Below are 27,821 nucleotides of genomic sequence, written 5' to 3' on the forward strand. Positions count from 1 at the left end.
TTTGATGAAAAAGTAAATACCGGTAATTGTATCACTGAATTATGTCAATATGAATGGAAGAATTGTAATATTGCTTAAACAAAAACAAAAAAATGTTTTTATCCAAGTTTAGAATAGGCTATCTCTGCGGTACAGTCCATATCTACATGTTCACCTACTTCACCTATGCCTATTTTTTTACCTAGACTTATTGATTATACTAAACCAGATACAAAATACTCTTGTAGCAAGTTTAAAGCGATGGTTCGGAGTAATTTTACTCTAGGGTCCTTTGCACCATGACCCCGAGCCAAACACCCTCCCAGAACCTGTTTTCCCTTGGTCGAAGCCTGGTCGAGTAGCGCTGTCAGAAACGACTTTCTGAAGGCGTAATGGAACCAACTTAGTATCTCGTAAATTACCCCACTAATAATGCCCTGAATGGTACGAAACTTCTACAGTAGCACAACTATGTTCTTTACTCATAAAACGAGGCATTGAAAAGTTTATAAGTACACCAAGAGTTTATTTAACTAACACTTGCCTGGCCCCAGCTATGGCACAACTGGCTGGGGCACCTACATCGTAAGCCGGCAACCCGGGTTCGATTCCCGCCCCGTGGTCCTTTTCGGATCCCACCCCTGCTCTCTCTCCCATTCACTTCCTCTCACTCTCCACTGTCCTATAATTAAAGGCATAAAAAGCCCCAAAAATATATACTTAAAAAATAAATAAATAAAAATAACACTTGCCTGATAGATGCTACTATCTGCTACTATTTACCGCTGCGTCAACGTTACTTCTGTGATTTGGGAAAAGTCCGTAAAGGTCCTGGCAGGAAGCATGCAAACGGATGTAGATCCAGGAATGTAATATTTTGTTCGTAGTACCAATTTGCAACAATTATTAGTTAACACTAAGTTGTAAACACTTCGGGAAAAAATATTAAAAACTGGATATACCAAAAAACTTTGATGTAATCGCTTCCTACCAAGACTTGTACAGGCTTTTCCCAAATCACGAAGTAACGTCGACGCAGTGGTAAATAGTAGCAGGTAGTAGCATCCATCAGACAAGTGTTATTTAAATAAACTCCTGGTGTACTTACAAACTTTTCAATGCCTCGTTTTATGAGTAAAGAACATAGTTGTACTACTGTAGAAGTTTCGTACCATTCAGGGCATTATTAGTGAGGTAATTTACGAGATACTAAGTTGGTTCCATTACGCCTGCAGAAAGTTATTAGTTTCTGACAGCGCTACTCGACCAGGGTTCGACCAAGGGAAAACAGGTTCTGGGAGGGTGTTTGGCTCGGGGTCATGGTGCAAAGGACCCTAGGGTGAAATTACTCCGAACCATCGCTTTAATGTTATTCATGTCAGCGACACAGACTGGTGGTTGATTAGGAATGTACCAGAAAGCTGTAGAAAAATCACTCGATTGAGACTGGACAGTAGGTCTATTTACAAACTGTTCAGAAACAATGGGAAAACTTGCATGACTGCCACATACATTTTTCCCATATTAATTAATGTTAGCAGAGGCTAATTATCATACTTTTCAACTTCATTCAGAGAAGAACTTCAACAATAGATAATTAGGCTACCTAAAGTGTTGGCCTAGATGGAACCTGTAGCCAGTCAGCATTCACCCAACCAAAGGTTATGGAGTATGGAGAATAACTATATTCTTAACAATATGTAAAATTGACTGAGAACAAAATGTAAGCTAGTTTTCCTTGTTGAGTAGGCTGTAGGTGACATTTCTTATATTTGGTTATTGCTAAGGCAAACATGTAGAACCAATCAATAGAAACAAGGGGTGGAGTTATTTTGCTGAAAAAGCCAATCACATCACAATGCATGGTTGGGCAGGGAAAGCTCGGGCTGGTTCCATCTCGCAGTGTGGTGGTAGAGGATGTTGGTCTAACATGGAAAATCAGCTAGCCAACTAGCTGGCAAAGTAGTAGCCTAGGATCTGCGACTGTCAGTTCCATTGTGAAGTAATGTTAGACGATGTTTATAACACAGTTGTCGTCGATGGATAAATAGGCATCCATTAGTTTTATTTCCGTTCTATTGACTGCCATATCGTTATTTTATAGACTCAATTGTGATTATTTTCTTTAGCTATCTGGTCTTTCTTTTTGGGACTACGCTAGGTAACGTAACGTTAGATAGATAGATAAATAGCCAGGTTCACGTTGGATTTACGTAGTTCTAAGTGGACAGTATCAACAAACAAGAAGCATCAACCATCTGATCAGAGACGGGGTTTTAACTTCACAAGTTTGGAAGGATGGTATCATGGATAATATCACGAGCGGTTGTGTAAGTGAAACAAATGTAATGTCAGTAACATAAGCAAACGTTGATTGAAACACATTTTAGAGTTAACACCTGTTAACCGAGCATGGCAAACAAACTCAGTTACTTATACGAAGTCAAGTTTTCCTGGTGGTTAACATTAACGTTTACCGTTCTAGCAAATGTGTCTGCAAGGAATGTCTAACGTTACAATTCGCATGGGTGCAAGTTCGAGTTAGCGAGCTAAGTTTATGTACCACGAACATTAACTTACAATAACAAAGCTTAAAGTGAATCTGGGGCAATGACGGTTATACAGTTGTTATTGTTTTAAATACGTTACATGTGGTTAAAGCAAGTGTAAAGAATTTTCCATGTTTTGGTTTAAACGGCTAGCTACAACAGTTAGTGTTAGCGAAAACTGTATCTAGACTAACAGCCAAAGATGCATAATAATTCGATGCTAGCGAAAGTTTGGTGAATATGAAGCTACAATTTGTCGTTAATAGGTCTTTGACTTTAGTGATTTTTATTGTTGCGTTTGTTAGTCTGGTCTTATTGATTGTCAATTTGCTGAACGCACACATCATAATGCATTGGTATAACGTTACTTGCAGCGGACACTGGCCAGTTAACGCTAACCTAACGTTACCCTATTTTAGATGCTAGCTCTCTTGCTACAAAATATAAAGAATGCTCCTTTGCCAGGCATTCTAAAAAATAAAAAAAAACAACATACAGACACAATGGAGCTCGATTTGTGCGAGGACAAGAGTTTGGGGCTTTAAAACAATCTTTAAAAGCTTTTTAAAAATTACACGAAAACATGGGAAGTTTTCGTGTAATGGGAAGTGGATTTCCTTCCCAGTTAGCACAGTGTCGCCACTGCAACGAAGAATGCCACTGCAACGTTAAACAATTCGAGCAGGGACATTAACAAGTCATAACATGTCACATTCACGTGAAACCTACAGGCAGCAGAAGTGTGTGCAGTAAGAGGATAAAGTTGTGGTTTGGAAATCGCTGTTGTTAGGCGACAATATTTCCAACTGTTTGAGTGAACATTTGAAATGATTTTACGTGACTGGAAGTAGAATGGCTCTTTCCTGTCCTAGTTCTTTTAGGTGTGCCCATGTGAGGTGAAAGGTTGATAATGTAAAGTATACCGTGTACATAACCCCCAATGTAGATTGTGTCCTCCATTGTTCATATGTATGTGAAGTTAACGTTACATTTAAGGAGTAACTATGTTAAGAGGTCATTTTAATGATGTGTGAAATTTGATGTTTAAAAGTATGGCAACGATTGCTTTGATTAGAGGACTAACGTTTGCCACACTGCATGAAGTTATCATGTTTGTGAGCTTAGCTTAGTTAATCAACACACAATGGTTAAGTTTTTTTTGTTGGCTGCATGCACCCTGTGCTGCTACTCCAATAGTTGTTTTGGTTGTGGTGTTTTGTTTTGCTCAATGCATGTTGAAGAACGTCACATGATGGGCCCTGAAGTTCTTGACTTCTTGACCTGACTTAATGGGGAATTCATGACTAGCATTGTGTCTGTTGTGTAATGTCATGAAGGCAGTCTGTTGTCAGTTCCCAAGACAGAATAGTTCCAGCAACATATATATATATGTATATAAATTAAATGCACAAAATAGAGCTCAGTTGTAGGCTAATGAGTGTGTTGTGGTTGTGTGTTAATCATAGGTTAACTTTCTGTTGTGCATGGGAACTCATGCTCATTTGGAGACAGCTTGCTCTCTTTGCTGTGGGGTTAGGTAGCTTGAGATGTTAGGGTGGAGAGTGCAAGTTATGTAACAGAAGGAGTTCTGCCAGCTACCCCTCATCCTGATTCCCACCACCTACCCCATTCTAGCCAGGATCACACAGTACGGTTTTCACCATAGTAATAACATGTTGATTATGTATGACAAAGTCACTTATGGTAAATGGTGTCTTGTTTCAAGTGGTGTAGCCAAAACTGATGTATTCTAATTGTCAGCTGGAGAAGATTTTATTGTTACATTTCTGTACTGTACTGTTGCCCTGCCGACAAAGGTCATGAAAGCTATTTGTAATAGATTTCATTTATTGGCTATGTATGTAGCCTAATTCACTTTCAGACTTGTAAGTTCACTGAAAGAGTTATGTTGCCCCATGTGTCACATGTTTATGCTTTCTGTAGAATTAAATAATGTAAGCCTACTCTTTTTAAGGAACTTTAATGGTTGTTCAGATTGGACAAAATGTAATATAATTGTAATAAATATCTGTTTCTCATATAGGCTTGGGTTTGGAACCCTCTATCCAGCATATTACTCCTACAAAGCTGTCCGGACCAAGAATGTCAAAGAATATGTAAGTATGCTCAATGGCAGGTATCACTTGCTTCAAGTTTCTCCCTCTTCTCTAATGCTTTTTTATGACCCTGATCCTGATATACTCCTGTTAGGGGTGCCTTCTTTTGTTGGACCATTGAAGTTGGTTAGCTCTCTATTAGGGCTGGGACAACGCGTCATATGACGCGCATATGAGAGTCGATTCGTCAAGCATAACATGTGCTGCTAAATATTTTTCATTTTACACCTTCAGTGTTTTCCATACGTTGACTAATCTGTGGCTGGGCACCACACATTGATGTTATGTTATAGTCCTACTATTTAAATTAAAGATAAGATAATTTCATTGAGCTGCACTTTTTACTCACACAGCCTTTCCTCGCCCCGCCCGCTCTCTCTCGTAACGAGCCCGCTGCTCTTCCTCTGCATGTGCATTTAACAAATTATTCACGATTGTTGAAGGATTGTTGTTGCCACATAGAAGCACTGCATAGAACACAGTGGGCTAAATTGCTATTAAATCCGCTTAGCTTCGTGACCATGCTGCGCAAATTTCTTCAAAACTTTAACTTTAACAGCATTAAAGTTAAAGTAAACTCTGCTAAGGTCTTATCACAACATAGTACATTGAGGAGACTAAACTAAGTTAAGTTACAGTATGCAATCAAGCAGTATTTCAAAGCTAACGTTAGAATACTTTTTGGATGTCAAGTTTAGCATGCTTACTTGCAGCTGCTTGTATTCGTTACTCAGGCTCATTTTATTGAGTCTGAATGTTTGCAAAATCCCGATGTAAATGGAAGTGTAAAGTGTTTTCCAAGACTCAAAAGTGCTTGTCCAAAGGAAGTACGAACCGTTATTTGAACTAACTACGTTATGAATTGCATCCACACATCAGCAGCCTTTTAACTGTGTTAATGTTAATTGCAAGGATTCCCACACAAACGTCTTAAAATGACAAGCACTCAATTAGACATACACTACTGAACTTTATTGAATGCTACCTCTGACTAAGAATGCATTACTTTGCACTTGTATAGTCTTTTATTTTGGAATCTTAAGAGCAATAAACATATATTGCAATGTTAAAGAATTCATATATGTAAATAAACATGGATAAGTTGCTATTAGTGAATTAATTGGGAGATAATCGAATCGAAATCGAATCGGACTGAAAAAATGAATCGTTAGATTAATCGATGCATCGAAAAAATAATCGCTAGATTAATCGTTTAAAAAATAATCGTTTATCCCAGCCCTACTCTCTATTTGAAAACTTGACCTACACTGGAATCCCTTAGGAAGTTCCTATTCCCAGAAGGCAAGATTATTGCTCATTATTTGCTCCATGAAGCTCTATACAGCTCTCTTGCAGCCCCTGATGTATATATAAACACACACATACACACACACACACACATACACAAAGAGAGAGAGAGAAAGAAAGAGAGAGAGACTTCCGTGAACCTCCTTTGAAGTCTGAAATTGCTCATGGTCTAAGAGGCTCAGCTACACCTTCACGCTTGGCCGGGCTCCTCACCCTCAGTCTAGGTGCGTCAGGCCCTGTCTGTCACTAAAATAAAAGCCAATCTCCCTGATGCGCTCTTTCCAAGCCAGCGCACACACATCGTCAGATTCCTCAGTGTTCCACAGACACACACACACACACCATTGGCTGCAGGCATAGTAAGCTTCTCGGCTCTGTTTGTGTTTGGTGAACCTAGGGACACATGTTGGCACCATCATTCCATTGGACATGAAGCTGTTACACATCTACACATGTTACATACATCTCGCCATGCAAGACATTTTTTTGTCTCTGAGAACAGAAGGTGATAGGCTAATGTTGGGTGGATCCCTCACAGTGTACAGTAACTAAACATATTACGCAAGTGCCAGGAAAGAGCCATTTAGCTTTTTTTTCATGTTGTGATATTATGCAGGTTTAATTCATTTTTTGGTTTTTGGATTTAACAAAAGTAATTACAATAATGCAATACTGAATAGTTAATATTCAGATAAAAACGGTCTGTTTTTCCAGGGAACTTAAAATGAGTTGTAGAGCTGCATTTCAGATCTCAGATCGAATTAAGTATGCGGGTAATTTACTATGTGGAAAGAATGTTTGTTAGGGTTTGATTCAATATTCATTCCACAGTCCACAGTTTTGGTTTGCAGAAGAGTGTTGGTGTGAGATGCTATGAAACTCACAAGGTCTCATATCTGCAAAATACCCTTTGAACAAAGCCCCTCAGATTGGAATGCGAGGGAAAAGTGCTCATGTGCTCTGTTTGAGGCCACAGGCCATGCTGAACGAGACATCTAGGGTACACTCATGAAAGTCTCATGACCATCTGGTAATTCAGGCTGCTGCTTATGATCTGACAGGTACGCTGGATGATGTACTGGATCGTCTATGCCCTCTACACTGTTGTTGAAACCATCACAGACACCTCCTTATCATGGTAAGATTGAATGGGCTTGGCAATTGATTGTTTGATCATCAGACAGGCCCATTGTTTTTGTTAAAATGGTAGTTATAGATAGCCATTTTACTAACTAGGAGTGGCTAAAGAGTTGTATCGTGTTTATCTGTTATATACGTTGAAGATCGATACATATTTGGTGTGTCCATATAGGTGAATTGATTATAAATTTTGTATAATGGTTTTGTATTTCTGCAATAGTACATGAGAATAGTGGCGTTTTACTAGCAAATCATTAGGTCTGGCAAGCAAGGAAAAACAGATAAATAACATACAATAACAATGGAATGTGTAGAAGTGGGTTATGGAAAGTATACCATGTACAGAGGTGTTAAAGGGCAAATGGACGTTGTGTTTTGCAGGTTTCCTCTGTATTACGAGCTGAAGGTGGCCTTTGTGATCTGGCTGCTGTCTCCATACACCAGAGGGGCCAGCCTCATTTACAGGAAGTTCCTGCATCCTCTTCTGGCCTCCAAGGAAAGAGTAAGACCGCCAGTTCCATCACATAGCTGTGCTTGAAAATGGGTCATTCCATGTGAAAACAACCAATATCGGGGTATCATGTACATGGTACCTCTCAGATTTTACTGAAAAGCAGTGAAAAATATGCCTTATGTTACCAAACGAGGGAATCTGAAGTTTCAGGTCAATATCTCAAACGGTTTGCCAGTGGCGTCCATTTGAATTTCGGGTGCCACGGCCCTAATTGACACATTGGAATTTCACATTTCATCTTTTGGCCAGGGCTTGAAAACAAAATTATTTTTTAAACGTTCCGTTCCGAACGGTTCAGGTAGGCCTATGTTTAACGTTTTCGTTCTTGCATGCGTTTCGCCACCAACATATCGGTCCTGAACCGTTCGAACATAAAATATCGCTCGTTCTTAAAGTTCGGCAGTGTTTGGCGGGCCTATTAAGTCTATTTTTGTGGACTTTACCTTAGAATAGGCGTAGGCTACTCATTATGTCCCCTTAAATTAGCCTATACCGTAGCTATGCCCAAAAATAATAAATCACAGTATGCATCCAAAACATTCAGATGGGCTATCCATCCCATAGCCTACAGGCTTACTGTATGCCTAACCTATGCTATAAATAATTTCTTATCAAAAATATTTCTGGATACGTGCTAAACTCCTTACCTGGTTGTAGCCTAAGTTTTATCCATATGGAGATCTTCAAAGGCTTGCGCTATAATTCCAACCCTGTTTATAAACAAACCTGTCTGTTGCTGACAAGGCCTATCTCAAATTTCCCGTTTAACTCTTCTACATAGAATAGGCTATAATTACGCAAACATTTTAAATCCCGACTTTAAGGCGTGGACAGGCAAAATAGGCTATTACACATAGGCTACAAACAATTTCCAAATCAGTTTCAGTAGCCTACGCTACGAGCTGGCCTAAGATCCGAAGTGGCAGACGGATAGGTTACATTACAACAGCAAGACAAAATATACACATTTGGACCAAAGGTCCATTTATTCGTTATTTTTTTCTTTTCAAACTGCAGAAATCAAATTATTAGGCTGTTATATAGAGAACGTAAAAAAAACGTTATTAACCGGTTTTATGGATTTCAGAATAACGTTTCTGTTCCGGAACAGTTGAAGACCATTTTGTTTTCGTTTCCGTTTCCGCTCCTCGTAAAATTCCGTAAAATTCCGTTCGTTTTCGGTTTTCGTTATCGTTCCTTGAACCGGTTCGGAGCCCTGCTTTTGGCATTTTTGGAAGCCCATAATGTTTGTTCTAATAGTGGTAGAAGGCTGGAAACTGGTGTGGTAGTTCATTGTAGCCAGAGGCAGAATCAACATTCCTTACTGTTGTGAGAGTGAGAGGTGGATCACCAAAGTCCTAAAAAATTTTGACGGCATGTGTGATTTTTCACTTTTTGGGTGGCCTTAGCACCACAATTAATGATCATATTTATTCTAAACAGGATTATTTGTTATATGTGGGAACCTTGCTCTTGCCAAAATGAATTTGAAGGGTATGGTACCATTAATGGGGGTTTTATGGGGGTCCAAAAACCCTCTCCGGCAGAGTTGACTCTTTTGGAACCCCATATTTGGACCCCCAAATGACCATGTGGGCACTTGATGATCCTAATGGGATTTATACCAGATAAAGATACATATTTGTTCTTTCTTTTAATGAAATAACATTTTTGACTATGAAGCTCCATAATGTGAATTTTATTCTTCACATTGTTTCCAGAAGTCTGGAATGTAGATCAGGGATAATTTATTAATGATAAAGCATGAAAATAGTGGAAATAACTTAGTATTATGCTCAGTGATGGCAAACAATTAAATACTGAGACTGTCACGGATTAACCCCTTATCCCCCATGAAAGAGACCCGCCATCAAACTTTTAAAGAACTAAATAACAAGAATGTTACATAGTGTAAGAGTTTTTCCTTGCCGCTGTCAATTGAAAATTAAATTGAATAGTGTCTTTGGGCTATATTTTGCACTTTAGCGCAATTGACTTCGCGCAAATCGCTTTGTGGGCGGATCTTGGGCGCTGTTTCTATATTACCGGCGGGATCATGATCATGGGATCATGAGCATGTTGCGCCCGACGCAAATCTAAAATGGGGTGGTCTGAAGTAGCTACATTAATCATGGGTGTGGTTTGGGCGTAACGTGCAACAAATCAATCAGAGCGTCATCTCACATTCCCTTTAACAACAGGCACGCTTGTTCCATAGCGGATTGCTATTATGATGGCGGAATTGCCAGGCGGAATACAGAAATGTCACTTTCCGATGTTTTGGGATCACTCTCACTGAATCACGAGGTTATGAATGCATGGTGATATTTTTGCAATGTAATCTACCTCACTATAGAGTATAGACAATGCAGATCTGTCAGATAAGTTCTCCTCTCCCGTGCTGCTGCTGGGGCATTTGGGTTAAATGGCATTGGCATGCAGTTCAACATCACGTCTCATTAAGTCCTCTAATATTTCCTAATTTATGTCATCAACACATCCATTGATTGATTCGTGGAAATGTGTACGCTTAGATTTATACCTATTTTTCACATCGGACACCACACTGATTTCCCTCGTGTAGCAATATTTGTCCTTGTAATTATGTATGGTTTGGAGAAATGGGAACTGCGTCGTATAGATGAGAGGAGCAAAGTGCATTGCACAACACAGGCGCCCAAGCAAGCGCTCCTGCAGGTGTAAGTTACAGCTGTACCTTACCATCAGGCAACAGAAACAGTTTTTAAGTTGACCTTTCCAGCCCTGCACAGTATCCCATTAACTGCATGACAATAGGCTATTTACAATATTTTATGTAAAGTAGAGTTTGTAAACACGTTATCATCAACTTAAGGCACGCACAACTTTTGTTTGAGCAGGAGAGAGAATAACAATGAATGGACGCAGCAACTACAGAAATTGTAGCCAAGGCAATTGGGTGCCATTCCAACATATCATTTGTTGTGTCAGTGTGTCAGACATCTATGGACGCAGTGCTCGCCAATACAAACTTGACCAAAAGGACCATGACAAAATTATGCCACTGCTTCCACAATTCCACAAAAAATAGTTAAAGACATTATTCAATTTGATTTTCAATTACATTTTATTTGCTGCTTTCTTTTACTGTCTATGGTTGCTGGTTAACAGCACATAATAAGCTTATTTAAGCGAATTCACAAACTCAAGACTTCAAGGCCATCATGGATATAAAACATTTTTTGAAAACAACGAAAGGATGGAGGGAACAAAGCAAAGTTTGGAGTTATTTCAGATGGGCTACAACAAGGTAGGCAAAATTGTGGTGCTTGTCAAAACCTTAGCGCAGCTAGAATAATGCTTATAGGCTGATGTTAAAGCGCACACGATGTTTAAAGCCATACACAACGGTAAATTGGAACAAAACTAAAGGTATCTTTAGCCTTTAAAGGGCTGTATAAAGTTGTCCAAATTAATAGGTCGTAATTAGGCGTTGTTGTTGTAAAGATATTGCATGTAGATGTACTATATAGGCTGCTAAATTTTTAGTTGACCAATGCACGAACAAAACCGGGAAATTGACAAATATTATCAAGGCTTTGAATGTTTCCATCTGTGCACAGGGTGTCTGTAGATCGGTGTGCATAGCATTCATTTCTGCAGGCCTGTGGACATGCATGTGCTCTTAAAATAGCATCTGAATTTGCACCACTGACTTTAGACCATGAGGTTCCTGGTCTGTGGCGGAATTGTTTTCTGAAACTGCAAAATATCATTTTTCGGATGAAAACTCAATTTTCCAGCCAGGAAAATACATTGCCTGTATCTATGATGATGACTGGTTCATTGGAAACATTGTTGAACGTTCAGATGAACATGGTGACGTGTGTCAACAACATCCTCACATGGCCATCGGACCAAAGATAGATCCCCTGTTGGGTGCCATTCCAACATATCATTTGTTGTGTCAGTGTGCCAGACATCTATGGACGCAGTGCTCGCCAATACAAACTTGACCAAAAGGACCATGACAAAATTATGCCACTGCTTCCACAATTCCACAAAAAATAGTTAAAGACATTATTCAATTTGATTTTCAATTACATTTTATTTGGAGAGTGACAGGGGCAAGGAAAAATTCTTACACTTACAAGATTCTTACTATTTAGTTCTTTAAAAGTTTGATGGCGGGTCTCTTTCATGGGGGATAAGGGGTTAATCCGTGACAGTCTCCGTATTTAAAGGAAATTTCCGGTTTTTAGCACTTTTTAGCACTCTGGTTTCTGGTTTGTTTTGGATGAACTAGAGTGGTGGACACCGAAATTTTGACGATTGGTCCTGTCTCGACTTTTCTGACTCGTTTTGAATCGCCTTTTCACTTCTCAGGGTGGCTGGCAATGGGCATACTGTAGTAGGCTACTCAAACATGTCCTAAAACAACCCTTAACGTTCGTTTTCAAAACTGTGCAACTCACAAGTGGTTAGTGGTGTTCGTTGACTATTAAAAGCAAATATATCGGCGCAATGTATGATTCGTATTTGAACCTGAAGCATAGACGGTGGCGCAGTAATATCAACGTGCAATGACAGAAATCAATGGGATTTTACAAAATGCCAAATAAAAGACGACAGAAACTGTATTTCGCTACGCTACTTGTTTTGGAACGAACACCACTAACCACTCGGTGAGTTGCACAGTTTTGAAAACGAACGTTAAGGATTGTTTTAGGACATGTTTGAGTAGCCTACTACAGTATGCCCGTATGCTCTAGTTCATCCAAAACAAACCAGAAAAGGGCCTTAAAGTGCTAAAAACCGGAATTTTCCTTTAATTGTTGAACTGAACATAATACTAAGTTATTTCCACTATTTTCATGCTTTATCGTCACTAAATTCTCTCTGATCTACATTACAGACTTAAGGAAACAATGTCCAAAATGGTGCATTATGAAGAATAAAATTCATATTATGGAGCTTCATAGTCAAAAATGTTATTTCATTAAAAGAAAGAACAAATATGTATCTTTATCTGGTATGAATCCCATTAGGATCATCAAGTGCCCACATGGTCATTTGGGGGTCCAAATATTGGGTTCCAAAAGAGTCACCTCTGCTGGAGAGGGTTTTTGGACCCCCATAAAACCCCCACCAGTGGTACCATACCCTTCAAATTCATTTTGGCAAGTGCAAGGTTCCCATAGATAACAAATAATCCTGTTTAGAATAAATATGATCATTAATTGTGGTGCTAAGGCCACCCAAAATGTGAAATATCACACATGCCTTCAACATTTTTTAGGACTTTGATGATCCACCTCTCACCCAAACAGTAAGGAATGTTGATTCTGCCTCCAGAATTGTGTAGTACAGGCTACAATGAACTAGGCTTCCAGCCTTCTACCACTATTAGAACAGATGTTATGGGCTTCCAAAAATGGCAAAAGATGAAATGTGAAATTCCAATGTGTCAATTAGGGCTGTGGCACCCGAAATTCAAATGGACGCCACGGGCAAACCGTTTGAGATATTGACCTGAAACTTCAGATTCCCTTGTTTGGTAACATAAGCCATATTTTCATCGCTTTTCAAAATCTGAGAGGTGTCATGTATATGGGTGGCTGAGTTGGCGTGGAATGACCCAAATGTCAAATACAGGCATGAAAACTCCTCACCTTTCGGCAAAATTCGCCGTTTTGAATCCAAAATAGGGGACTTACGTGGTTCGCGCAGATCCGATGAGAAAATATTGGGGGGGGGGGGGTTACAACTGAGTTTACAAATCACGCGCAGATACGCAAACGCAACTTGTTGCGTTGTAAGACAAGAGCCCAATTAAAAACTTGTCTGATCCAGCAACGATTATGTGAATGCAGCCCCTATGCATTTAGTCTATTAAACAGTGGAAGCTAATTTTTTTGCCGCGGATGCAACGCGAACAGAACGCTTGCGCTGGAATAGCCTCCCTGTCTGTGTGACTACATATGCGTCTGAAATGTCAGCTGGAATGTGAGCCCGGCCAGGAGAGATGCTTATTGATGTCACAGGTGGGCTAGTTGAAACTTTCAACTTCTGTCAGAAAAAAACGTTGAGATTGGTGTAGCAACGTAGCATAGGCTGTTTGAGCCATCTAGATCGACAAAAGGTGAAGCAAATCGGCATACTTTATCAGTATAGCAAAGGCTAATGTGAATAACTAAATAGTTGAATTAAATGGTCCTAAACTGGGCTGGTGCGTTTTGTCGAGTTCAGAGACAAAAGCAGTGTTTGACATGGTAATGCTGTCTTTCAAGAAACGTTCAGTGGCCTGATCAGTAGACCTAGGCCTAGTCTGTGTCTACAGGGTTTAACATGTACTGGAACACTGTTCACACAACTTCATTGGTTGGTTAAACACACTAGCACAATGCCACAATCTGTAAGTAGCCTAGGCTGCAGGTTAAAACATTTCAAACCAATTTTACAAATTAAAGCCTAGTCTACCCTACCCAAGTTTATTTATTACCTGGTTTGGTCCAACAAATATTCAGACGTATCTTATTCAGACTTATTCTAATACTCTACTATGAAGTGCCAATTAGGCCTATGAAATCTTCAGAAATGTCTGAACTTCAGGCACAAAGAAAGAAAGAAAGAAAGAAAGAAAACTCATGTAGATTACTGAGGAGGAGAGGAGGGCCAGGCTGAAGCATGTTGCCAAACAGCGCAAGTGGGCCCCTTCACACTTAGGCCCAAGCCAAAAAAGAAGAAATAAAGGTATTTTTTTGTAAAAATGTGTAATTTTGTAGTTTGTTTTCTTTATAAATCTTTGGTTTTAGGCAACTTCATACTCCATGGAAGCTATGCACTATTGGCAACAATGTCACTCGCGCTTGTGTTGCTATGAAACGGCCATTTCGCTCTTTGCGCGCCCTTCTCACCTTTTTCACCCCTGACCTGTTTTCATGCCTGCAAATAAAAGGATCCAAACTGTGCCCTTAAGGTGTAAATCTATTGTCCCCTCCAATTCTCGCTTGAATTAGTAAAAATAAGTAGGATTTAAACTCAGACATTCAAACAACATCTGGCAGGTTTCATTGCAACTGATAATGCAAAGTATGGACCAAACTGGAGTTTTTACATCTTTTCTGTATCAATCAGAGGAATATTAAAAGGTCACTGTGTAACTGTGCTGAGCCATGTTTAGTACAGTGAGTTTTGTGTAACAGGAAGTGAACTTCTCCAACGGCATTCTGTTTGCTATCATTAAAACAGGAGATTGATGATTACATCGTTCAGGCCAAAGAGCGCAGCTACGAGACCATGGTGAGCTTTGGCAGGCAAGGCCTTAGCATCGCTGCCACTGCTGCTGTGTCTGCAGCTGTCAAGGTAAGACACAATCAGAATCAGACAAACATAGATACACACTCATGCACAAGTCCCATGCATCCTATGGATCATACATTCACATTGACGGTGATGTATGTGGCTGTACTTTGATGACTGTGTTTGCATACTGTAAATAATCTGATGCCTTTACTTGCCCAACTTGTACATGATTAGTTTTAATCATTGAATGTGTTGAATGCATTTCATTTCATGTCAATAAAATGTGTGTAACAGTCATCTGTCTACATACCTCTCAATGAGGCAATTCTAATTCTTAAAATCTGTTTCTTGTTTTTTTCCATGGTGTACTCAGTTTTTTTTCTGATGCATTGCCTTAAATCCTACACAGATGTCTAACTGGGACAGATCTCCAACCTTTGAGCAATTAATTCATTTTTTTGGCCTAGCTATTACTTTTAAATAACTAGTAACATATTATAACAATGTATGTGTTGTGAGACCATGTTTGCAGCGTTGCATGTGTTGCAGTATCAACACATTATCATGTTTGTGTCACAAGGTCGGTTCGTTCGCCGCTAACGGGCCTTGAACCCGCCACCTTGACACACACACACACCGGCATGGGAGACGAACGCTCTAACCACTGAGCTAAAAGCCCAGGCTTCCAACTCAGCGGTTAGAAGCGTTCTGAAGATTAGGGCTGTGACTAGCACGCTAGCTCAGTCTGCCTCCGTTACATTTGGTTAATTGTTAAAGGACTACTCTGGTCTAAGATCAACCTAGGGTTTATTTTTTGATGATAATGAGTGTAAACCAAAACAACATTAATCGGCAGTTTTCAGTAAGACACATTGCATTGTTTCAGAAATGACCTCATCCACACAAAAACTCTAAAACAAGTGAAAACGCTATATGTCCTGTTTCATCAGGTCTGTGACATCAGCATTTTTAAAAAGTTGGGTTTTGCCAGGGCAGCCTCCCAAAAATTCTCACTCTGGAACCCGTTTTCAAAAAAGTGTGTTTTCGGGCACCTAAAATCGTCTTTGTTGTGTGGATGAAAGGCCAAAACGATACAAACCATTGCGTTTTCACCAAAATACCATTTTCATTGTTTCCGTGTAGACGGGGCCTAATAAGCCTGGTATAGTCTTTCACGCCTTTGCCGCGCGCAAATTTGCATGGAGGAGCATACCACTTCCTTAAAGCAGCACCAAAGTGTTTTTTGTACCTTAAAATAATGTTTCCAAAATCGTTTCAGTGGTTCATCAACTTGTAACAGGGTGAACGACACTTCTGCATTCGCTTCGCAGCCCTCTATCGGTTATAACCGCACTATGTAAGTTTGCCAGATCGGGTAGCGGATCTGTAGTTCGATGGAATGAGACATAAGAAACTATACATTTGACTTGCGTTTGATGGCGCAATACATCGTACTTTCATAAATCATGCAACATATTCTACCTTCAATGTCTGTGGACATTGTTATTTGCAAAGCCGGTGCTGGATAAACAAATAGCGTGCGTGCGACAGAGGGAAAGTTCTTTGGTGTTGCTTTAAGACCGGAATATGCATTTACAACTCAATAGCATAGCAATAGCATATAGCATAGCCTTTGGGGCAGCTTCACTACATCAAAGTAAATCTCTCTTATAAGCAATTAACTATGCTAAAAAAACATTACACATCTATGCTATTATGGAGAGAGCCTCTGCACATTTTTACCTTTGTATGTGTAAAGAGAGGGTATAGGACTGTCAGTGCATTACCTTACTATTATTCCGGTCGCCGCCATCTTGTGATAAGAAAGTCCTTACAAGGCAATTACCAAACTCTCTTTTGTGTCCAGTGACAGTAGTTTTAGCTGAATTTGATAATCGACTTGTAAGGACTAACTGATCATTCACAAACAGGCAGGGTCATACAGTTTCATGTAGTGGTGCTTCCTGAAATGACCCTAAAAAACGGTGGGCCTTTTTTTGCTTAATTAAAGGTTCACTGTAACGATGGCCATTTATTTCTTAAAGGCGCTCTAAGCGATGTTTGGTAACATCACTTCTGTTAACATTCAAACAAAACAGAGAGCTAGCTCGCTACTCCCTCCCCCTCCCTCCCATGCAATTGAAACTCTCCTAAACGCGCATCTCGTAGGTGATTTACTGGAACAGTTTGCTATGTTTTTATGGTCCAGGTTGGACCAAGTTGTTTTTGTTGCCGTTTTTGGAGCCTGGGCTGTCCACAGAGACTGAATTTTTTACAGTGGGGCACAGGCAGCTAGCGGATGGTTTGCAGTAGGGCTGAAACGATTCATCGAGTTACTCGAATAACTCGATTACAAAAATTACTCGAGGCAAAAACCCTGCCTCGAAGCCTCGTTAAATTCCTATGACGCGCACTATACGCATGGGGATCTGATTGTTCCACACGGACCGTTGTTCAGGAAGCACACCACTAGCGCGTGAATCGTGTTACATTCTGAATTTAGCTGCCGCGATGGCGGAGTCAAGATGTCCATAAATGGCAGTAAATGTCTAAAGTTTTCAAGTAAAGTTTTGGATTCATTATATACTCAAAAAGGAAAACAAGCATCTGAACTAGGGGTGGGCGATATATATCGTCTGCGATAATATCGTGATTGTTGTTTTAACGATGCAAATTTACATTATTGAGTATTTAAATTACTTATGGGGAAAAAACACTCAAAATTACGCATTGAAACCCCCTACATTCACTAAATCCAGGAGGTGTATGCAAGAGAAGCCCCGTTGCAGCAGAGTAAGTGTCACATGATCGCTAGGGGGTCCACGCGTTGTCTACATGAGGCCTAATGTTTATTTTGTGTAGCGAGATCCAGGCGTAGCCTACTTGGGATTTTGTGCAGCTACTTCTGTTCACGTAGCATTAATGAGACAGTCACACTTTTTCCTACATGGTATTATATGGAGAGAAAACATTTGCCTTTGAGTATTTTAATAGTCAGTTGTAAACAAATAACTCTTCTCATGTAACCCTTTTGTAAATGGACTGAAGTTAGGCTCTAAATATCTCGTGTATCGATTATGCTAACCGTTAGCATCTCTATGGGATTTCTCATATACATTAGCCATAAGCTAACCCATTAGTTTCTATTCTGTAACTTGGAATGCTAGCCTACATGATTTCTCTTAAACATAACATCGAAGGAAATAACTAGATATACTCTGTTGGTCTGCTTAGTTTTACAGTGAATCCTAAGTAAGGTTTTTGAAAGGAACTTCAGCTTCAGACTTTCTCTTGGGAAACTGTTAGGCCTAGTCATCTTCTTTAATGTAGCTGGCTAGACCATGTCATTACCACACACACAAGTGGGCAAAATTGGAAATGTGTCATAGAGTCACAATGCATTGGTTGATTTGGTTAAAAAGTCACACATAAATAATGAGCTGTAAAGTAATTCAGACTTCTACAATTTTTTTAAAAGGATATCGACTAATTATCGTTATCGTCAAAATCACAAAAAATATCAAGATATTATTTTTTGTCCATATCGCCCACCCCTAATCTGAACCGAAAACATCCACTCCATGCTGTTTCACCAAGCGTTAATTAAGTAGGCTATCTATCAATCTATCTAGCCCAGTGGTCCCCAAACTACGGCCCGCCACCTCATTTTGGGTGGCCCCCCAAAACATGTCCGCGGTATATAGCATTTGGCCCGCATGGGAGTACATCGTCAAACTATAACTTCCGTAATTTCCCCCATTCATTCTCTATGGCGAGTCTTAACAGTACACATGTAATACTCTTTTTGTCCACTGGTGGTTGTTTTGGCGCTGTTTTGCGTTTGCCATCGAAAACGGAATGAAACGTGGCCTGCAAACAATGCAAGAGGCTGACTGCATTAGTGCTCAAAGTATTCTAGAAGTGTATCAATAAATTTTTAATAACTAACTAAGTCAGGTCATATTTCTGGGATAATTATTTCTATTTTTTATTCACTCGTTCAAATGTTCATACAAAACACAAGTTCTTATCAGGTGAGTGAAAGTGGTCATTTCAGATGTTTTTGCCTGCACTTCATAAAACTCTCATAGTTTGAGAACTTCAAATTATTTGTAGGATATTGCTTGTTCACAACTTGAGCTGTGTATGCAAATACACAGAGTTCAGAGTTCACACATTTTGGATAAAATACACTTTTGGGACTCCCTGCTAATACTTTTGGGAATGTTAAAGTCTTTTTATTAGTATTATTTCATTTGAGCTACATTTTAAACTGATATGGCATGATGGCAATATAAACACAGCTAATAATGGTATTACATTGCAGTAGCCTATGATTAAATGTAATGGAATATTCAACTAAGGTAGACTGCTGTTGTTCACAGCACTAAGCTATTTATGTTTACTAATATACTCCGAATCTCTGGCCCTCTCTTAGAGCCAGGCATAGTGAGCTGGGCATAGTGAGCTGGGGACCACTGATCTAGCCTATCTATCATCTATCTACGTAGCCTATAGCCTACATTGATGTTGGCTGATTTTAATCACATACTGTATTTGTAGCGATGTCGTGATATAATGTTTAGCTTTGATGTTTTTAAGTAGTAAACTTATTTACGTTCAATTGCAAGACAGTATGCCTAAAAAAGAACCCCTTCTTATACACACATGCATGCACCCTCATCTTCCCTCACGCACCGCACGCGTGCACACACACACACACACACACACACAGGTTGCTAGGTTACCATAGCAAATAGGCTCATCCCAGAAATTATTTTTTAGTAGCCTAATGGTAAAATTATTTGTTAGGAGCCTAATGGTAGGCTATTTTTTAGAAGCCTAATGGTAAAATGATTTGTTAGTAGCCTAATAGTAAATGCTGCAGGTGTAGAAATCTACATACAACAGATATTTACTTTGATGTCAGGTCTAGATTACAGCATGAAACTTGTTGTGCATATTAATACATTGCGTTCCCTCTAAATTGCTTTCCCTCTTCTCCCTCCCAGCACCTTCACAACATAGTATGGACAGCTTTGACCACGTCATGCACAAGAGGCTGCAATTTTACAGAGAGCATTTTGAACATTATTTGTTGGCACTGGCACTTATAAACACTAAATGGGTAAATTGCAATAAATAGGCTTAGTTTTGGAGCCAAATGTTGGAGTTAGAATAAATACTCTGTGCCAATTGCTTGATCATTTTACAGCCATGTCATTTTCGTTATGCATTATTTGTTTTGGTTGTTTAAAAATAAAAAAAAAAAATGTATCCGATTAATCGATTGATAAAGTGCTAGATTAATCGAATACAAAAAGAATCGATAGCTGCAGCCCTAGTTTGCAGTATGTGACAAAGAATGTTTTAGCTTAGAAATCGCATATCAGCGCTCAGAGCACCTTTAAAAATGCTGTAATGGAACAATAATCTTTAAGGAAAGTTTCTGACAATTGATTGATTCCAGTGATCCCAAGCCTAGTTATGACCACAAACAAAGCTGAAAAGTTATGTAATTTACATGATGTATTAGAAAAACAGGATACTGCTATGAATGATGTGTGCAAATGCTTTCGCTGAGCACCTATTAGATGTGTAAATCTGTAAATGTAAATAAGATTTCTCGGTAGGGGTGTCGCAATATAGGCCTATCGGTTTTGTGATAATAGTGATGAACAAAACATGATGATATGAATATTGTGGAAATAATGCACCTACGGTATTATTGTGTAGCACAACAATGGCATTTTTAAATGATTGTTTAGGGCTTGTTACTCTCGTGATTTCTTTCTCCTCCTCACTTGCTCCCTTCAAAGTCACACACTCAAACCTGATGTCATAGCAACACCAAACTTTTGATTTTGTAAGCTAACTTGAAAAGATGCCGGTGTTACACAAGGGGGCAGGCGAATTCCCGGAAGTAGAAGAATCAATGTAAGCTGGAGGGACCACTTCTCTGCTAACCCCATAGAAGCCCATTCATTTTAGGATTTTTCTGAAATACCATAACTTCATATAACATATATCCTGTGCCGATATTGTAGCTTCTGTGTAATCTACATAAACAATAAAAGGCCAAACAAGACTCGACTACCTCGTACGTAACGTTAGGTTCCCGTAAGAAGAATGTTTAGCTTGTCCGGTTGTAGTGAAACTAAAGCACCGTAGGGGGATAACAGTATTGTTTGGATAAGAAGCTCAGTCCAGCCAGCACGGAAACTCATGAACAAAGCTATGTAGCCTATATAGCATTGTATGTTAAGTAAAGCATTGCATAGAGGCAAGTAAACCTAATGAAAAACGGCACTAACGATAATCATTTCAGAGGTTTTCGATGGATTGACCGTAGGTCGGAAAAGTGGAAAGAAGATTAGCTTCAAGGCTATAACTTTTTTGTTTTGTTTTAGCATGACTTTTTTTGAAGATGATCATGTGTGGTAGCTTCAACATTAACACGACTTGGTATCACTTGGTGAGGATGATAATAATAATAATACATAAATAAATGTTTAACCTTGACTTTGAAGGCGAAGGAAGTGTGAGAAGAATTTCTGTGTACTATCTGTCATATGAGTTACAAGATTCAGTTCGATGGCTAACATCACAAAGTTAAGTGTGAGTCTGCGCGGTACTGGGGGGACCAACTGAAAAATCGTTCTATTTGACTCTGTGCCCTCCCATTGAAAACAACGGAGTCTGTTCGTCCATTTCTTTTACTGTCTATGGTGTTACATGGAAAACTGGCTCCCGTGTTAAAGGAGAATTCCGGTGTGATATTGACCTAAAGTTCCAAAAATAATTCCGTGGAAATGCATGGATTCCAGTTGCTGCTACTGGAAGAAACTGGAATCCATGCATTTCAACTGAATTATTTTTGGAATCTGATCCCTTATCATACCTGTTCATTCTTACTTCGTTATTTCGACTTATCGTGACTAAATTCAAGATGGCTGCAAGCGCTAAACTTTGTGAAGATACTGTCTGTATAAATCGTCTTGTAAGTAAACTACCAGTGCTTTTTCAAAGTTCTCAATGTCTCGTTTTAAATGTCAGGGCCCTCGGAAGTCTACCAATGAAGTGTGGAGATACATTGAGCCTCATAAATGGTGTAAAACAGTGATTTATTTGCATGGCTAGCCCGATGCCGAAGCACCACCATTGAAAAAGCTGTTGGTAGCATCGGCTAACTAAGCCAGATTTTTGGAGTGCAGGGGACAAGCCGAGGTGGGCTATGAGACATACGTTCACACTCGGTATCATGTTTCAACACACTTTAGGTCAATATCACACCGGAATTCTCCTTTAACTGGCTGCGTTGATGACGTTTCATGATTGATGACGAGTCTTTGACAGATGTGGCTGCTTGCAGATTTGTCATTTTCTGATATACTAGAGACGCACACAAATATGCATGACATGTTTAAAAGTCAAAATTGTATGTAGTACTACATGCACTGGACCATGAATATGCCACTCAAAAAACAAACACCTATATAGCATAAATTAACTTCACGTGGGTTTCGAACCACGAATAAATTGACCTGTTTGCTTGGTAATCAGACGTCTATCAACTTGCGCCACGAGCCAGCTGACGGCACTCACTGAAAATGACTTCAGTTGTATGATTAAAAGAAGTCAGCTAATGTTATGATAATTGTAACAAGTTAACATAGCTGTTCATGTTATCTGGCTACCATGTTATCATGCTACTGTTGCCCAAGCCATTTAGTAGGCCTTCAAAGTATCATGGTTAAATTTTACAAGCGTTTCACTGAGGTTAAGCTGTGGCCGCCCCTACCTGAAGTATCTGTAGAGCAAATAAATCAGCAAATAAATCAAATAAAAATGTGTTGCCTAATTGTGTATCCTTTTGTCCAGCCTATTCTTTTAAGAATTCAGTTCATGAAACACAGGCATTGAAACCCACACTGCAATGGGCAGGAGAAGTCTATAACGTGTCCATGTTTTACACAAAATTTGCGCACAGGGAGAGTCAAAACTCTTAGGCTTATAGGCTATTAATGTTAATGTTGCTGACATGTAAACATGGGTTTGATATTTTATTGATATTTTATTTCCCAATTTACACGTCCGTGCTTCTCTTGTGGTGCAACAGGGTAATGCCTATATATTGCTTTTTCACGCAGTCGACATGGGTTCAATCCTCCCCATTAGACTTTTTTTTTTTTATCATTATTTATTTATTTTTAGACCAACAACGCTTCCTCAATTTAGGCTACAGATACTAGGTGGCCACAGAGAGCCTGACCAGCAGTCAGTGAAATGTTTGAAAACTTAACCATGATACTTTGAAGACATACTGGCTTGGGCAACTGCTGTAGCAAGACAACACCATCAGCCATGTTAACTTGCTACAATCATCAGCTGATTTCTTCAAATTGTATAGACTAAGTTAAGTAAATTTCACTATGACTTATCAGCTGGTTTGTGGCGCAAGTACGTAGATGAATGGTTATTATGTATGTGGCTTCATTTAGGAAGCAGGTTCGATACCCACGTAGAGTTATTATTTTTTTTGGTGGCATATTCATGGTCCAGTGCATGTAGCGTACTACAGACAATTTTGACATTTAAATATGCAATGCATATTTGTATTTGTTCGTCTCAAGTTTCCATCAGAAAGTGACAAATCTGCAAGTGGCCACATCTGTCAAAGAAACGTCATCACTCGTGAAACGACACCAACGCAGCCAGTTAACATGGGTGACAGTTGCCATGTAACACCGGACATGATGGAGAATGCAGTGGATAGAATAGCCTTTATCAGTCTCTGCTGCTCTGCCCTGCAGCTAGAAAAGCGTGTCGGAATTATTTTGGATGCGCAACAAAAAGTGATATCAGGAGACTGTTAGTCTAAATAATTCTAGGGAACTAACTAGCCTACCCACAAGCAAAAGGCTGTGAAACAATATAAACAGCCCAGTTTACACAAAAAGCTGGCTAACATGCTAACTGGCGTATTGGAAATGTTATGCAAAGTTGTAGGCTTAATGTGAACTTAATGAAACTCGCCCTGCGTTCCGAACTGCTGACACGTTTTCCATCTTTCATTCACATGATGCACATAGCCTATAGCATAACAATGAATTTGAAGATCCTGCTAAAAGTGTGCTTGTAAAAAAAAAAAAAGTAGGCTTAAAAACATACCTCTGCATAATGATATTTCTGAGCTGTCAAAGAGGAAAGAAGCATCACCGCACATGTTATCGCCAAATAAGCTGCTCTGACAGGAGGTAACATAGGCTACTTGCGTTTGTCCATGAACTGGCAGTGTGTGCAACCATGACATGCCATTTTAACATGCAGTAGCTAACATCATAAGTTATGGCAAGTCTCCTGGAAATGCAATTTCAGATAGCCTACCTGCAATTAGAATTATGCCTAGAAACAATGAAACTACAGGTATTCATAAAAGCATTCATACAGTGATATAGGGCTAGTTCAATTTCATGTTAAAATTTGTCTTATCAGTCGATAATAGCAATTTAATGTTGTTGACCTGGTTTGGGCATTTTGTTTTATGAGGGAAAGTGGGAGTTGTAGGCCTGAATGGTATGTTTTTGAAGAGAGAAACATTGTAGAATAAAATTAATATATAGTCCAGGCCTACTTAAGTGATTGCTTTCTTTTATAATGATTGCTATTGATATCGCGATAATATCGTTATCGTGATATATTTTGTCATGATAATCGTATTCTGAAATGTTGATATCGTGACACCCCTATTTCTCTGCCAAGTATATTTGCGTATACAAGGAATTTGGTCTCTGCATTTATCCCATCCGTGAATTAGTGAACACAGAGTAAACACACAGTGAGGTGAAGCACACACTAACCCAGAGCAGTGAGCCTTGCTACAGCGGTGCTCGGGGAGCAGTGAGGAGTTAGGTGCCTTGCTCAAGGGCACTTCAGCCGTTACTACTGGTCGTGGGATCGAACCGGCAACCCTCGGTTACAAGGCCGAAGCCCTAACCAGTAGGCCACGGCTGCTCGTACTGTACCTCTATTTCTCTGCACTGCTAATTATCAACAGAGTCTGATCCAGTGGCCTAAAGGCTGGGCTGTCTCTGAAGATGTACCTCTGCTGCATCCCAGTGTCAGTGCTGCCGCTGAAGCAGAGCAGCCTGCTTTAAGTGGAGCCAGTCTGTTCTCTCGCCAGTGAGCTATCTTATTGGGCCTTGGACTGTTCAGAATACCACGTTGCCCTCAATTAGCGTAGTTAGCCTGCAGCATGAGCTGCAGCTCTCAGAGCAGGCTCCTCAGAAGTACTCGTTAGTGGGAGCTAGGCACAGCTGCTCTCATGTGCACCATGTTGTTCCAAAGCACACCTGTAGTGCTGTTGCTGACTCCAGCCCACTGGTGATCTTGTACTTTAGATTACTCCAGCACTCTCTCTCCCCCTCTTTCTCTCTCTCTCCCTCTCTCTTTCTCTCTTCCCCATCACTCTCTCACCTGCTTTTTCCCCTTCTACTTTTATTGATTTCTCCCTCTTGTGCTCTGTAATCATCACTCCCAGTACACACACCCTCTCTCCTCAATCTTTTTTTTCCTTTGTAGTGGAGTTCAGTCTCCTTAGCCACCTCTCTCTCCCTCTCTCTCTCTCTCTCTCCCCCTCTCTCTCCCCTCCCACCCCACTTGCTGTCTCTTTTTTTTTTTTTTTTGTAATTCACTTTTTATTGTTTTTTCACAAATACATGAGACAAAGACAAACACTGAACATCCACAAGTGAACAGGGAGGACAGATACTGACTAACAAAGCTATACACTATACAGTATATAAAAAAGTGTGTGTAACTATACACATTTGTACATCACTGAATGCTAGACCATCCTCATAAACAAAAGGGCAAAAGGGGGAAAAAGAGATAAAAAGAAACAGAAAAACAAACCACCAGCTTACTGTATTATATCTAAATAAGGCCCCCAAATGTTCATATAGACGTCCTCTTTATCTATCATTCTATAGCACACCCTCTCATAAGAGGCAATCTTGGACATCTCATTAAACCATTCCACCATTGATATAGCTACTTTGTGTTTTCCAATGGTGTAATATTATCCTGCATCCAACTATTACAGCTGTTCGGCACCATGAGGATTGATGGGCATTTAACCCGCTCCCCTGTGGTACCACACCCAAGAGACAGAGTAATGGTTGGCGTACCAGAGCAGTGGTCAGCAACTTGTTGATAAAAGACATTATCTCAGACCATAGGGGGTCTATTATGGGGCAAGAGTATAACATATGTAAAAGAGTGCCGCACTCAGTGTTGCACCTCCAACATACGTCTGAGACACACCGTGTCTGCATTTCTCTTGAAACTTTGTACCATGACTTGATTACTTGTTCCCACGCTTCATCTGGTATACTCTCTCCCATATCCCTCTCCCAGCATCTTTTTAAGCCCCCAAAACTAGGAGGCTGATTCCCTTAAAATACTGTAAAAGCCTGATGCTTTCATTAAAAAAAACTTTTCTTGTTCCAATCTGGTTTGTAATTCAGTAGCTGGTGCAAGTGGCGACAGTCTGAGATGTGACAGAATACAGCTTCTTAACTGTAAGTATTTTCAAAAGTCCTTATTTGAAAGTCCATATTTTGTAAGTATAAGTATATATACTCTTTTGATCCCGTAAGGGAAATTTGGTCTCTGCATTTATCCCAATCCGTTAATTAGTGAAACACACTCAGCACACAGTGAGCAGACACTAATCCTGGCGCAGTGAGCTGCCTGCATCAACAGCGGCGCTCGGGGAGCAGTGAGGGGTTAGGTGCCTTGCTCAAAGGCACTTCAGCCGTGCCTACTGGTCGGGGTTCGAACCGGCAACCCCCCGGTTACAGGTCCGAAGTGCTAACCAGTAGGCCACGGCTGAAGTACCCTTGAGCAATAGCTTTGACCACATCCAGTTACAGTTTTAGAGGCAAAGAAATTTTGCTCTTAACTGTTCAAAAGAAAAGAAAGTGTCTCCCTCAAATAAGCTGTCTCTTCTCTTATAGGTTTAGTGACGTGTCCTGTCAGTTGGTACAGTCAGTCAAAAAGTCATTCAAGTTTACTGTTTTTGCTCTAGCTGTCTATACATGAGAGATTGTCAAACAGACAGAGCGCAAGCCCAGGAGCTGTGGTCACATGGTGCGATTCTAAGTTGCATGGTCACATGGCGGGGTTTTAAGTACAGTATGTGGCCCAGAGGAAGGGACATGGACATCCAGCAGCCATAACCATCAGTCTGCTAGACTGTGAGAACTTGATATAGCGCAATAGCTTTGACCACATCCAGTTACAGTTGTAGAGGCAAAGAAATTAGATAGAAGTGCACTGACAAATAGAAAGTAGAATAAAGGTAGCTACGGACATGTAACTCTGTGGCCAAATCTTTAATCTGGCTGTTGTGATTGATTGCCAACTTAAACTCGAATCAACCTGCTCCCTAGTCGCTAGCTTAACCCTAGTGATGTCTCCCTGTCTGTTAACCCCCCCAAATAAGAAAAGCCTCCGGTTCCACTGCAAATGCTGCTGTTAGTGTGATCACTAGTGTTGGGTACTCTTCACATTTGAACTGATATCAGTAACTCTTTCTGAATCTGTAACAGTAGTGGGTGGTTGGTGACTAAAGAAATTGGTGAAATTGGAATTTGCAATAGGCCTACTTGCTGCACATATACAAATGTGCTGCTTAACAGAATGCTGTGTTTTTTACAAGGTGTTACTCAATTAATCAGGGTTACAATTAATTCAGGTTAAAAAAGACTGTAATATAGGGTTGGGCACCGAAACATGGTTCTAATATGGCACCGGTGCCGACGCAAACGGTAGTAACGGCATCGAATAACAACGTGGATTTCGGTGCCTCATTTCGGTGCTTAAATAGCGTTTTTTTGTTTGTTTTTTTTATACGAGGCATCACTG

General features: G+C 39.9%; 1 protein-coding gene across 1 annotated transcript in view; it reads left to right on the forward strand.

The window, feature by feature from the left end:
• The first annotated feature begins 1,858 nt into the window (after positions 1-1,858).
• reep3a (receptor accessory protein 3a) overlaps positions 1,859-27,821 on the forward strand; it is a 40,055-nt gene continuing 14,092 nt past the window's right edge. Inside the window, exons 1-5 of the mRNA XM_048270164.1 lie at positions 1,859-2,309; positions 4,573-4,645; positions 7,015-7,091; positions 7,475-7,595; positions 14,838-14,951. Coding sequence (XP_048126121.1) covers positions 2,278-2,309; positions 4,573-4,645; positions 7,015-7,091; positions 7,475-7,595; positions 14,838-14,951 — 417 coding nt within the window. The 5' untranslated portion in view covers positions 1,859-2,277. The remainder of the gene's footprint in view (positions 2,310-4,572; positions 4,646-7,014; positions 7,092-7,474; positions 7,596-14,837; positions 14,952-27,821) is intronic.

This window comes from Alosa alosa, chromosome 18 (genome assembly GCF_017589495.1).
Source record: "Alosa alosa isolate M-15738 ecotype Scorff River chromosome 18, AALO_Geno_1.1, whole genome shotgun sequence".
Taxonomy (NCBI): Eukaryota; Metazoa; Chordata; class Actinopteri; order Clupeiformes; family Clupeidae; genus Alosa; species Alosa alosa.